This window comes from Mustela nivalis (genome assembly GCF_964662115.1).
Source record: "Mustela nivalis genome assembly, chromosome: 12".
Classification (NCBI taxonomy): Eukaryota; Metazoa; Chordata; class Mammalia; order Carnivora; family Mustelidae; genus Mustela; species Mustela nivalis.
The window spans coordinates 68,813,819-68,827,924 of record NC_139031.1 but is presented as its reverse complement, the minus strand read 5'-3'; the positions used below and the strand labels follow the sequence as shown (position 1 = coordinate 68,827,924).

Genomic DNA, 14,106 nt, shown 5'->3' with positions numbered 1-14,106 from the left:
AGGGCTGTGAAGACCGATGAGAGTAGCATCTATTTTACACAAATCGAATCGGCCGCACTACCACCAACACATTAATGAAGTTTCACAGATAGTGAAATATTTTAAACTAACATTCATGTTGTGCAGTGATTCATTTAACCACCCAGCCATTCCCTGAGTATTTACTGAGCACCCATTATCAGCCAGGCACTGTTCTAAGCAATGGACAGAGCAGAAAACAAACAAAAATCTCCTGCCCTCATAAAGATTACTATCAATATGAAGGAAAATAAATCATTTCTTTGTCTTTAGCTTTCTCCAACATCTGCTTGATTGGATATAATAAGTTACAGGTTTTTATTCTTACCATTTTCTTCAGTGTTATATCTACCAACTCTTTTATTCCTTCATCCGTCTCTTCTTCAGATGACTGTTGGTGTAGACTGTTCTTCAACATGTCAAATATCTCTTCTCGAGAAATGTAACCATCACCATTCAAATAGTAAACTTCAAAACAGACTGTCCAAATCACAAGTAGTTTAAAGATTTGGAAAAGAACAGTTAAAATATCACTAGCCTTCTCTTCAGTTATTTCAACATATAGTTTTTAAAATATATATATATACAATTTATACAATCTACAATTATTGGTCCATATGATAGAGATTTTAAAATAAAACACCCTTTATTATACTTCTTTCCATGTTATTAAATCCCTCTTGGGATGTGGATTTTGAAATTGAGAGTTTAAAAATGTTATGAAACCTGAAATCATGAAATTCCTAAAAGAGAATATAGGAACAAAGCTCCTTCACATGAGTCTTGGTAATGATTTCATGACTCTGACACCAAAAGCACAAACAATAAAATAAAAAACAAACAAAGGGGACTACATCAAACTAGAAAGCTTCTTCACAGTAAAACAAAGCATCAGGAAATGAAAAGACAACCTGTGGAATGGGAAAATAATACTTGCAAAACTGTATCAGATAAGGTGTTAATATCGCAAATATATAAAGAATTCCTAAAATTCAATAGCAAAAAACAAAAACAAAACAAAGAACCAAAACCAACCCGATTAAAAAGTGGGTAAAGGACTTCAATAGATAGTCTTCCAAAGAAGATCAATGAAAAGCCAACAGGTACAAGAAGAGATGCTCCATATCACTAGTCATTAGGGAAATCCCAATGAAAACCACAATGAGATATCATCTCATGCCTGTGAGAATAGCCATCATTAAAAAAAAAAAAAAAAAAAAAGGGGTGGGGGAGAGAGAGATTACAGCTCCTGTGGGGATGTGGAGAAAAGGGAATCCCAGTTCACTGTTAGTGGGATTATAAACTGGTGCAGCCACTCTGAAACATCATATGGAGGATCCTCAAAAAATTGAAAATAGAAGTACTGTATTCTCCAGCAATTCTACTTCTGGGAATATATCCAAAGGTAATGAAAACACTAACTCAAAAAGATACCTGCACCCCAATGTTCATAGCAGCATTATGTACAATAGCCAAGGTTTGAAAATAATCTAAGTTTCTAAAGATCGATGAGGGAATCCTATAATTTTCAACAACACAGGATGGGCCTTGAAGGTAGTATGCTAAGTAAAATAATTAAGACAGGGAAAGACAATACTCTACAATCTTCCTTATATGTGGAATCCAAACAAAACAAAACAAAGAAACAAAAAATCTGACAATAAGCTCAGAAAAGGAGCTCAGCCTTGAGGTGATCAGAGGTAAGAGGGTTGAGGGAGAGGGAATTAGAGGAAGATGGTAAAAAGGTACAAACTTCCAGCATAAATTAAATAAATACTGGGGAAATAGTGTACAACATGATGACTAGAGCTAACACTGATGTATGATATACAGAAAAGTTGTTAAGAGAGTGAATCCTTAGAGTTCTCTCATAAGAATTTTTTCCCTTTATTCTTGTCTTCTTATTATGTCTATATGAGAAAACATGTTAGCTGAACCCATTGTGGTAATCATTTCACAATATATGTAAATCAAACCAATCTGTATTGCCTTGAATTTATACAGGGATGTGTATCAATTATTTCTCAATAAAAGCAGAGAAATAAAAGAATGGGGGGGTAGTGATTGACAAAGATGCAGGTTCTTTTCATGCGTACCTAGATTGGAGAGGAAACAGTTTGCAGATAGGATATCAGAATGAACTTTGTAAGGAACATTTGATATTAAGTCTTCATAATTAAAAAACAGAACTCCACACTGATAAAGCACAGAGTCCAGATTCCTTGGTTGTAGCAGCTCAGGAAATGCTATTTTAAAATGTTGCACAGGGGGGCGCCTGGGTGGCTCAGGGAGGTTAAAGCCTCTGCCTTCAACTCAGGTCATGATCTCAGGGTCCTGGGATTAAGCTGCATCAGACTCTCTGCTAAGGAGGGAGCCTGCTTCCCCTGCCCTCTGCCTGCCCCTCTGCCTACTTGTGATCTCTGTCTGTCAAATAAACAAATAAATAAAATTGTACTTTAAACTGTTTCACAGGTAAAACTGTATTATAAAATGTTCCTTAGGGGCACCTGGGTGGTTCAGTGGATTAAGCCGCTGCCTTCAGCTCGGATGGTGATCTCGAGGTCCTGGGATTAAGTCCCGCATTGGGCTCAGCGGGAAGCCTGCTTCTCTCTCTCTGTCTCTCTGCCTACTTGTGATCTCTCTCTAATAAATAAATAAAATTTAATAAATAAATAAATAAATAAATAAATAAAATGTTCCTTAGGTGAAACTGATGTAGCCAGTTGAAACCATTCCTCAATCCATGCTGGAGAATCAGTACTATAGGTACTTTACAACTAACTATTTTAAAATGCAGCTCACTGAAAATTTACATACCTAAGATTTTGCCATCTGTCTTGGCATTTATAAGTATATTTAAATACATTACCTTAATTGGTAACTTCTTGTTTCTGGAATACTTTGAAATCAACGAGCTTAATTTAGGTACTTAAAACTATTTAAAAACAAAAAACGAGCAAACCAAAAAAACTATTTAAAAACAAATAACACCTTCTATATTCAAAGAGTTACAGTCAATTCCAACTTGTAAATATTAATAGTCCTTTTCTTCTTCTTGGTCCCCACTGTTATTTCTAGATAACTTCAACAATCTCCTAAAAGACTCCCCTGCCTCCATCCAATATTTCATTATTTATTATAGTTGATCCACAATTGTCCTCTTAGGGAGTGCTGGGGAGAGGAAACTGATCCTTTTTGCTAAGAATCAACCTTAATGATATATATTCAACTTACCTTATTAGCCCCATGTCTCAACATCAATTTTCCCACCTGAACTAGCTCAGTTAGACACCCATGCTTTTATTCATACTGTTCCTACTGTCTAGCATGGTCTTCTTTCTAGTTTCTTTCTGCTCAAGGTTTACAAGAACCAACTGAAAGGCTCGTTATTCTGTGAGAGTGTCTTCTGATCCACCAAATCCATCAGAAGGGAACTTTCTCATCATTCCCATATAGTATGTTGAAAATACATAGATTTCTAAGTAATCACATTGTATTGTGGTTATTAGTTTATATTTATATTATATGACCCAGAACTGAGCATCTCTGGTAGTAGAATGAGTTCCTGGGTCTTAGGTAAAACAGAAGTAAAAGAAGAATTTCATAGACTTCAAAAAAATATGATTGCAACTGCAATAAAGGAGATATGTATAAATGTTTTCTAAGTAAACTCTACACTCAATATGGGGCTCAAACTCAACCCAGAAATCAAGAGTTGTATGCTCTACTGATTGAGCCAGCCAAGTGCCCCTGGAGATAAATATTTAAACCTATGGTCATTGAATACATATACACATGTGTACATATACATGTATGTGTGTGTATCTCCATATTATGATTTTCTTACATGGAGTATAAAAACTAAGTACAAACTTCATCATATCACTGACAGAACATTTTTTTAAATATATTTGGGTAGCCTACCATCTCCGCTATCCAAAAGGATCACTCTTTCCTTGGAGAGTGACTTCCATGACTCCTCCATTCACTCATGCCACAGAGGACCTTCCTCGGGTGCTAAATATGCAGTAGAGAAGGAGCTTTTGTAATCCAGTCAAATGTATCAGCAAAAACAATAGAACCGGATATAAAATTCCGGAGTATCAGATTAGCTGTGTCTTTCTGTTGAGTTTCTTCAATCCCTAGCACACATGCAGCGCCACCCTGTAAGAAGTAGTATTTTCCCCAAGTTAACATATCCTGAAGTGTAAGTGAAACATTTTTAGGAAGAGGGATTAGAGGAGGAAAATTCTTTGACAGTGTGATACTATTCACTCATGTATAATTGCTTTCAGTGCCACCTCCATTTTCCCTATGTATCACCACAAGAATCTACATCCATGAACGAAAACTTAGCTTTTCATTTCTCAGTGAGATTTTTGTTTTTTTATTTTTTAAAATATTTTTTTAATGTATTTATTTGACAGAGATAAATCACAAGTAGATGGAGAGGCAGGCAGAGAGAGAGAGGGAAGCAGGCTCGATGTGGGACTCGATCCCAGGACCCTGAGATCATGACCCGAGCCGAAGGCAGCGGCTTAACCCACTGAGCCACCCAGGCACCCCGACAGTGAGATTTTTGTATAAGAAAACTGCAACAAACCTAAGTGGCAACTATCTTTAAATTTATCCCCATGAAAAATTAGGCTGGAGAAAAGGGGAAATAAAGCCCCACAGGGTCACCTGGCTGACTCAGTGGGGCATGTGACTCTAGGTCTCGGGGTTGTGGGTTCAAGCTCCATGCTGGGTGTAGCGATTACTTAAAGTCTTCAGAAAGAAGACTTCACCTCAACAAAAATAATTAAGAAAAGACCCTCACAAAACAAAGAAACAAAAAATCATAAATGTCAGAGAAAGTTGGTGGTTTTTAAAAATGTTGCTGTTGTTTAAAAAATGTGTGTTTAATAAGGGATCTTCTTTTCCACATCCCAAATCCAAATTCAAGTGGAAGAACAAGGGACTAAGATTTGCTTACTGATTGAGAACTTCACAGCCTTTTCTTAAGCAATTTGACACCTTAAGCAATTTTCCCTTGAAGAGTGCCATTTAAAATTGTTCCTATTTTCTTTCCTGGGATCTTCCCCAAAAACCTGGCCCCAGAGGTATAAAACATAGAAAATATACACACACCATTGGTACAAGTGAAGTGAGGTCAGAGCTAGTTATTTTTTGGCAAAATTGTGAATGGGGAAATTTTTGTCTTTGGAATTCCTAACATTCCGGTCCTATAGGAAACTCCTGTAATCCTTCTCCCTGTGGGCGTTCTTTGTCCTCAAGCTTCTTCCCTCTCTTCACTCATCCACACAAATTCTAACACTAGAGTATTGATGTCTGATGGTTAATGTGCATTTTATCTTGTTTTGTGTCAATCCCTCCCATTTATTTTCTTTGATCAAGAGACAAGGAATGGCCTCACTGTCACTTATGCACTGCCTTATATCAAGACCCATTTCCTGCTGAGACCACAGGCAGCCACAAAATCATTGACTAACCTTGCTGGCTGATTAGAGTTGGCAAACTCTAGTTGAAAAACAAGTTGACTTGCTGGTCTTGGCCTGGGCCTTAAGCCGAAGAGTGGTCCTGCTGACATTTAGGCATTATAAAACCAGTGAAGGAAGTGTTTGGGGTTCCTGGGACTAGAGACTCTCCCATGAAATAGGCTACCCATTTCATACATATTTTGATTTTTTTTAAACTGCTATGAGCTATTTTTGAAAGGTTGCTACAGAGAACATGGCTTTCATATTTTTAAAAAACGTTTAAACATTCATTAAATACAAAATTGACAATGTATATTATTACTAAGTCAGTAATCACATATAGAAATCTTACACTTAAGCTTTTCTTCAAAAGTCCCTCGAAGAAACACTGATAATCCTTTAACCCACTCTTTCGCATTTATGCAGTTATCATTGTCTTTGTCAAATGCAAAAAATACTGAAAGAAAAACACCGTAGAAGCATATTGCAATTTATAGCTATTTTATAATTCGTAAGTATGTATATATGGAAAGATTTTTAAAACTTTCTTCCAAAATAAAAACAAAAAAACACACTGAGAGACTTTTCTCCCAAACTTAGGGGAAAAAAAGGTTTTGGCACAGTCTTTCTTAAAAGAATCAAAATTAGAGTCCCCTGGGTGGCTCAGTGGGTTAAGCCACTGCCTTTGGCTCAGGTCATGATCTCAGGGTCCTGGGATCAAGCCCCACATTGGGCTCTGCTCAGCAAGGGAGCCTGCTTCCCCCTCTCTCTCTCTGCCTGCCTCTCTGCCTGCTTGTGATCTCTCTCTGTCAAATAAATAAATAAAATCTTTAAAAAAATCAAAATTATTGGAAATATGTTCCTTCCAGATTTTTATAGAAAGAAAAAAATTAATTCTTCTCCATGATCAATGATGAACTTCACTTGTGATGTTTTGTACAGTTACTATGAGCCAAGAACAACAACAGTGGAGCTAATCAAGATGAGGATAATTTTTATTCTAAAAGGAATGGCAGGGGTGCCTGGGTGGCTCAGTTGAGCAGCTGGCTCTTGATTTTGGCTCAGGTCATGATCTCAGGGTCCTGGGATCGAGCCCCACATCAGCTTCCTGTTCAGTGGGGAGTCTGCTTGAGTTTCTCTCTTTCCTCTCCCTCTGCACTTCTCCCAGCTCGTGCTCTGTCTCTCTGTGTGTGTTTCTCTCTAAAATATATAAATAAATCTGTAAAAACTTAATAAATAAAAAGAGTAGCAAAGGGGAAACCTGGCTAGCTGAGTTGGCTAGCATGTGACTCTTGATCTTGGGGTCATGAATTCAAACCCCACACTGAATGTAGAGATTACTTTGTTTTGTTTTTTTTTTTTAGAAGATTTTATTTATTTATTTGACAGAGAGAGAGAGATCACAAGTAGGCAGAGAGGCAGTGGGAGAGGAGGAAGGAGGCCCCCTGCTGAGCAGAAAGCCTGATGCAGGGCTCCATCCCAGGACTCTGGGATCATGACCTGAGCTGAAGGCAGAGGCTTAACCCACTGAGCCACCCAGGTGCCCCTAGAGATTACTTTTAAAAATAATAATAATATAAATAAAAATGCATTTTAAAAGAGTGGCAAAATTCTGTTCTGAATATAACAGAATTTATACTTAAGTATATAATACCTAAAGATAAATTACTAAAATAACATAATTTTTTAAAAAGATTTTATTTATTTATTTATTTGACAGACAGAGATCACAAGCAGACAAAGAGGCAGGCAGAGAGAGAGGAAGGGAAGCAGGATCCCTGCTGAGCAGAGAGCCCCATGCGGGGCTCGATCCCAGGACCTTTGGGATCATGACCTGAGCCGAAGGCAGAGGCTTTAACCCACTGAGCCACCCAGGCACCCCAAATAACATGCTATTTTTAAAATTACTAGAGAAATCTTAGTATGCTATAGAAAGTAAAGTGTTATTGACTCTTTTAGCGGTGATGTTAATTATTTTCATTATGATTATGGTCTCAAGGTACATACCTAGGTCAAACTTACCAAATTGAACATGAAAAATTTGCTAGTGAAACTAGATCACATTAAATAATTTTCTATTTTAAATATAAGATCTTGTCTTTTGGGGCGCCTGGGTGGCTCAGTGGGTTAAGCCTCTGCCTTCGGCTCAGGTCATGATCTCAGGGTCCTGGGATCGAGTCCCATATTGGGCTCTCTGCTCAGCAGGGAGCCTGCTTCCTCCTCTCTCTCTCTCTGCCTGCCTCTCTACCTACTTGTGATCTCTGTCTGTCAAATAAATAAATAAAATCTTAAAAATAAAAAGATCTTGTCTTTTATTTTTTTTCAGTATAATGAGTAATTAGCATTTTTTTGTACTGATACAGGTTTTTTTTTTTATTAAGATTTTACTTATTTATTTGAGAGAGAGAAAGTGAGACAGAACATGAGAGGGGAGAGGGTCAGAGGGAGAAGCAGACTTCCTGTAGAGCATGGAGCCCAATGCGGGACTGGATTCCAGGACTCCAGGATCATGACCTAAGCCAAAGACAGTTGCTTAACCAATTGAACCACCCAGGCGCCCCACTGATTCAGTATTTTTTTATTTTAAAGATTTTATTTATTTATTTGACAGAGAGAGACTCAGCAAGAGAGGGAACACAGGCAGGGGGAATGGGAGAGTTAGAAGCAGGCTTCCCGCCCAGCATGGAGCCTATGCAGGGCTCCATCCCAGAACCCTGGGATCATGACCTGAGCCAAAGGCAGAAACGTAATGACAGAGCCACCCAGGCATCCCCTGATACAGTATTTTTAAGAAGAGGAAGAAGTCATTTAATAGTTTACATGTCTATAGCATATGAATCCAAAGACATCATGAATAAAAAGCCATATGCTTAACTAAAAAAAAAAAAAAAAAAATACCTGTCAGCTTATTTAGTTCATTGCTGGTTATTTCTCAAAGTGGTACAGCTACAAGATAAGCAAGATAAGAAATTCTGAGTGAGTTTTCTTTTTTTGCTTTTTTTTTTTTTTAAGATTTTATTTATTTGTCAGGGATAGAGGGAGATAGAGCGAGCGAGCACAGGCAGACAGAGAGGCAGGCAGAGGCAGAGGGAGAAGCAGGCTCCCTGCCAAGCAAGGAGCCCGATGTGGGACTCGATCCCAGGACACTGGGATCATGACCTGAGCCGAAGGCAGCTGCTTAACCAACTGAGCCACCCAGGCATCTGTCCCTCTGAGTGAGTTTTTATTAAAAACTATCGTATAATCAAATCAACCTTTGTTTTGTCTTACCACAATTAAGTCTTTCTCGTTTGAAACTGAAAAATTCAAGAGGCATCTGTGTGGCTTAGTCAGCTGAGCACCCAACTCTTGATTTTGGCTCAGGTCATGATCTGGGGGTTTTGGAATCAACCCCCAAGCTCCCAGAGGGGCTTTGTGCTCTGTGATGGGTTTCTGCTGAGCATAGAATCTGCTTGTCCCTTTCCCTTTCCTCTGTCTCTCCCCCCAACATGCATGATCCCTCTAAATAAATAAATAAATAAATAAATAAATCTTTTTAAAGAAATTCAGAGTCTTTGATGACAACTGAATACATACATATATATATATATATACATATATATATATATAAATTTGGCATCTATAAATTTGTCATTACAAATATATATTTGCCACATTACAAATATATATATGTACAGCATATATATTGCCATCTCGGCTTGGCCCATTTCAGTTTCTTAAGACTCTTACCCCTGTTCATTAGCATATCATCAGTCATCCCAAATATGTTGTGCAGGATCACTCGAAACGTGTTACGGTCTAGTCCGAAGTTATTAAGTCTTACATTAGCTCTTTCCACCAAGCTGTGAAAAAGTCGTAGGAGACACTCTACTTCACTTTTTTTGACTGCAAAATAAAAATACAAATAAATACAGCTTAGACTTAGTCCTTGAGTACTACAATCTAATAAAAAATATTTTACTAAGCAGCTCTTTTGTCCCCGTGCTGCTAGATGCTCTAGCGATTAGAAAGTAGGACATGACTTGTTACTTGAGAGCTTACCTTTCTGGGAGTCACCAAGAAGTCTCATAAGAGAGTATGTAAATGAAAAATTATGTAATACTAACACTCACCATTATAGATATGCATAGTATTTATACGGGAAGGAATGTGTTCAGGGAAGTACAACAGAGAATTCCAGGGAGAGAAAACATGGGTAAAGGAAAGACTTAGAACTGCTGTCAGGTTTGAACATGCTTTACTGGGAGCACAGCAAGTTGAGAAGTGAAAATACAAGATTGAAGAGGATGGGTTAATGGCAGAGGGCCTTGAAAGCCTAGTCAGAAAATTACCATTTACAGTTGACTTGAACCACATACGTTCAAACTGCGGGTCCACTTAAATGTGACTTAAAAAAATAAACATAGTACAGTACTGTAAATGTATTTTCTGTTATGATTTTCTCCCTTTCTTTCAAGAGAGAGAGAGAGTGGGGAGGGGTTGAGAGAGAGGGGAAGAATCTTAAGTCTCCATGCCCAGAGCCCAATCTCATGACCCTGTGATCACGACCTGAGCTGAAATCAAGAGTTGAAGGCTCAACCAACTGAGCCACCAAGGTGCCCCATTCTCTTATGACTTTCTTAATAACATTTTACTTACTTTATGCAAGTAGTATATAATACATAAAATATATGAAATATGTTAATTGACTTTATAAGCAAGGTCAGTAATAGGCTATTGGTAGTTAAGGTTTGGGGGAGTCAAACATGGATTTTCAACTGTATGGGTGTTGGTGCTTTTATCCTCCAGGTTGTTCAAGCATCAACTGCATTTTACTGGAGCAATGATTTTTCTCATGGACCATCTATAAGAGAGAATCAACCCCCTCTCCACTGTTTATTTAATCCAGAGTCCCATGTCTTGCCCCAGAACTACCAAGTCAGGATCGCTAACATCAGACCCACAAATTAGCTTTTATTTTTTTATTTACTTAAAGAGTTTTATTTATTGGGGCATCTGGGTGGCTCAGTTGTTTAAGTGTCTGCCTACAGCTCAGGGGGTCCTGGGATTGAGCCCCACATCAGGCTCCCCGCTCAGTGGGGAGTCTGCTTCTCCCTTTCCCCCTGACACTCCCCTGCTTGTGCTCTGTCAAATAAATTAAAAAAAAAAAAGTTTTATTTGTTTATTTGAGAGAGTGAGAGAGAGAGAGAGAGCAGGGAGGAGGAGTAAAGGGAGTGGGAAGAGCAGACTCCCCACTGAGCAGGGGGCCCAACACAGGGCTCCAACCCAGGACCCCAGGATCATGACCTTTGCCAAAGGCAGATGCTTCACCCACTGAGCCACCCAGGCTTCCTGGAATTAGCTTTTAAAGAAGACTGGGTTGATTCTTCTAGGACCTAAGGGTGGAGAAGTGGTTTAGGAAAATTCATGTAGCAAAATTATATTTAAGGGGAAAACTGGAAACATAGAAGCCAGGCTTGGAGTGATAGGGCTTTGGTTAGGGAGGTGGAAATAAGGTCAGAGACTGGGAAAGGGCCTGAGAAGTTAGAGAAAATCAGTAGGACTTGGTGACTAATTTTCAAATAGAAATTTCCAATATTCCAACATCCATACGCCTAGATTTCAGTCTAGACTTAGGAAAAGGGTATTTTTTTAAAGAAGTGCGTGGATATTCTAATGCATTTTCAGGACTTAGAATTAGGGAATTAGATTTAGTGGGTTGGGGGGTACTAAAGTGCCTAGATTCCCCTTCATTTCTTACCTAAACAGGGGACTTAGACAAGTCATATAGCTTCTTAATGGTCAGAGTCCTCACCTATAAAACTGGGTATTGTCCTAGATGATCTTTGAGATTCTTTTCAGTTCCCGAAAACCCAATTCTATGAATCAAAGATTATTTGAAAGAACCAGAAAAGCTAGGAAGGAAAGCTGGTTATTATTTCTTTTTTCTTCTCCAACCCCTGCCTCCTACTTTCTTTTTATAGAGAATGTGGGGAGAAATTTTAGATGCTGTCTGAGATGATTTCATGTCCCCCAACTGAAATCAATGACAACACACAGCACATACACAGTTTACAACATTAGGGTTTCTATGATGGTCAGAGTGGTTTGGTTCTTAGGGGAATGGTTGACAAAATCTGAAGAATAAGGAATTACAAAGGTACCTACTAATACTGTTTTATGAACTGAGTTAGATTCTCAAGCTCCACAGTGTAACTGAAATATGACATACAGGTCATTTTTATCTATCCAATAACCATTTATTTTTTTTAAAGATTTTATTTATTTATTTGACAAAGAGAGATCACAAGTAGATGGAGAGGCAGGCAGAGAGAGAGAGAGAGAGAGAGAGGGAAGCAGGCTCCCTGCTGAGCAGAGAGCCCGATGCGGGACTTGATCCCAGGACCCTGAGATCATGACCTGAGCCGAAGGCAGTGGCTTAACCCACTGAGCCACCCAGGCGCCCTCCAATAACCATTTATTAAGAGTCTCTTGTGAACCAGGCAATGCATACACCATGCTTGCTGCTCACCAAGTTGTTACCCTTTGGCTAAGATTAAAAAAAAAAAAAAGTGCTGCAAGTATGACAAGCACTACGATTGATGGTGTTTGATGGTGACCCAAAGGAAGGAATAATCAATTGGAGTAGGCAGGAGGAAATTAAAAGTCCCAAGGAGGTGTCATTTGAGCTAAAGCCTGCCAAAGCAAGCATTTGTCAGAGGAGGCAGCTTGGAGGTATGTTCTGAGAACTAGCTGCCAATGGTGTTGTGCAGCTAGATGGCAGACTTGACTTTACAGACAATGAGGAGTTTCTGGAAAATTTTCACTGGCAAGTTAACAGGATCGTATTTGCACTTCAGGGAGAACACGTGGGATGCCTGGGTGGCTCAGTCAATAAAGGGTCTGCCTCTCAATCACAAAGAAAAGTTCAGAAGGGACTCAAACACCTGGAAGCTAACGGCCACCTTGCTTAAGAATGCTTGGATCAACCAGGAGATCAAAGAAGAACTGAAACAATTCATGGAAACCAATGAGAATGAAGACACTTTGCTCCAAAACCTATGGGATACAGCAAAGGTGGTCCTAAGGGGGAAATACATAGCCATCCAAGCCTCCCTCAAAAAAATTGAAAAATCCAGAATACACCAGCTGTCTCTACACCTTAAAGAACTGGAGAATCAACAACAAATCAAACCAACTCCACACATAAGGGAAATCATCAAGATTAGAGCTGAGATCAATGAGGTAGAAACCAGAGATACAGTAGAACATATCAATGAAACTAGAAGCTGGTTTTTTGAAAGAATCAATAAGATCGATAAACCATTGGCCGCACTAATCCAAAAGAAAAGAGAGAAAGCCCAAATTCATAAAATTATGAATGAGAAGGGAGAGATCACAACTAACACCAAGGAAGTAGAAACAATCATCAGAAGTTATTATCAACAGTTATATGCCAATAAGCTTAGCAACCTAGATGAAATCGATGCATTCCTGGAAAACTATAAACTCCCCAAATTGAACCAGGAAGAAATCGACAATCTGAATAGACCGATATCTAGTAACAAGATTGAAGCAGTGATCAAAAACCTCCCAAAAAACAAGAGCCCAGGACCTGACAGATTCCCTGGGGAATTCTACCAAACTTTCAAAGAAGAAATAACACCTATTCTCCTGAAGCTATTTCAAAAAATTGAAGCAGAAGGAAAACTTCCAGACTCTTTCTATGAAGCCAGTATTACCCTGATCCCCAAACCAGGCAAAGACCTTACCAAAAAGGAGAATTTCAGACAAATATCACTGATGAATATGGATGCTAAGATTCTCAACAAGATCTAGCAAACAGGATCCAACAGCACATTAAAAAGATTATCCACTGGGGCACCTGGGTGGCTCAGTGGGTTAAGCCTCTGCCTTCGGCTCAGGTCATGATCTCATGGTCCTGGGATCGAGTCCCATATCGGGCTCTCTGCTCAGCAGGAAGCCTGCTTCCCCCCTTCTCTCTCTCTCTGCCTCTCTGCCTACTTGTGATTTCTCTCTTTGTTAAATGAATAAATAAAATCTTAAAAAAAAAAAAAAAAGATTATCCACCATGACCAGGTGGGATTTATCCCTGGGCTACAAGGATGGTTCAACATTCGCAAATCAATCAATGTGATAAAACAAATTAATATGAGAAGAGAGAAGAACCACATGGTCCTCTCAATTGATGCAGAAAAAGCATTTGACAAAATCCAGCATCCATTCCTGATTAAAATGCTTCAAAGTTTAGGGATAGAGGGAACATTCCTGAGCCTCATCAAATCTATCTATGAAAGACCCACAGCAAATATCATCCTCAATGGGAAAAAGCTTGCAGCCTTCCCATTGAGATCAGGAACAAGACAAGGATGCCCACTCTCACCACTCTTGTTCAACATAGTATTAGAAGTCCTAGCAACAGCAATCAGACAACAAAGAGAAATAAAAGGTATCCAAATTGGCAATGAAGAAGTTAAACTCTCTCTCTTTGCAGATGACATGATTCTTTATATGGAAAACCCAAAAGACTCCACCCCCAAACTACTAGAACTCATACAGCAATTCAGCAACGTGGCAGGATACAAAGTCAATGTGCAGAAATCAGTGG

General features: G+C 38.8%; 2 protein-coding genes across 2 annotated transcripts in view; both read right to left on the bottom strand.

Annotated features, from left to right (window-relative positions):
- PEX1 (peroxisomal biogenesis factor 1) overlaps positions 1 to 14,106 on the bottom strand; it is an 89,158-nt gene that overhangs the window by 65,525 nt on the left and 9,527 nt on the right. The window contains exons 2-4 of the mRNA XM_082692601.1: positions 9,228 to 9,383; positions 5,851 to 5,955; positions 347 to 498 (exon numbers count right to left, since the gene is read on the bottom strand). Coding sequence (XP_082548727.1) covers positions 347 to 498; positions 5,851 to 5,955; positions 9,228 to 9,383 — 413 coding nt within the window. The remainder of the gene's footprint in view (positions 1 to 346; positions 499 to 5,850; positions 5,956 to 9,227; positions 9,384 to 14,106) is intronic.
- The window catches only part of FAM133B (family with sequence similarity 133 member B), a 44,874-nt gene continuing 40,047 nt past the window's right edge, over positions 9,280 to 14,106 (bottom strand). Inside the window, exon 11 of the mRNA XM_082692637.1 lies at positions 9,280 to 9,383. Coding sequence (XP_082548763.1) covers positions 9,366 to 9,383 — 18 coding nt within the window. The 3' untranslated portion in view covers positions 9,280 to 9,365. The remainder of the gene's footprint in view (positions 9,384 to 14,106) is intronic.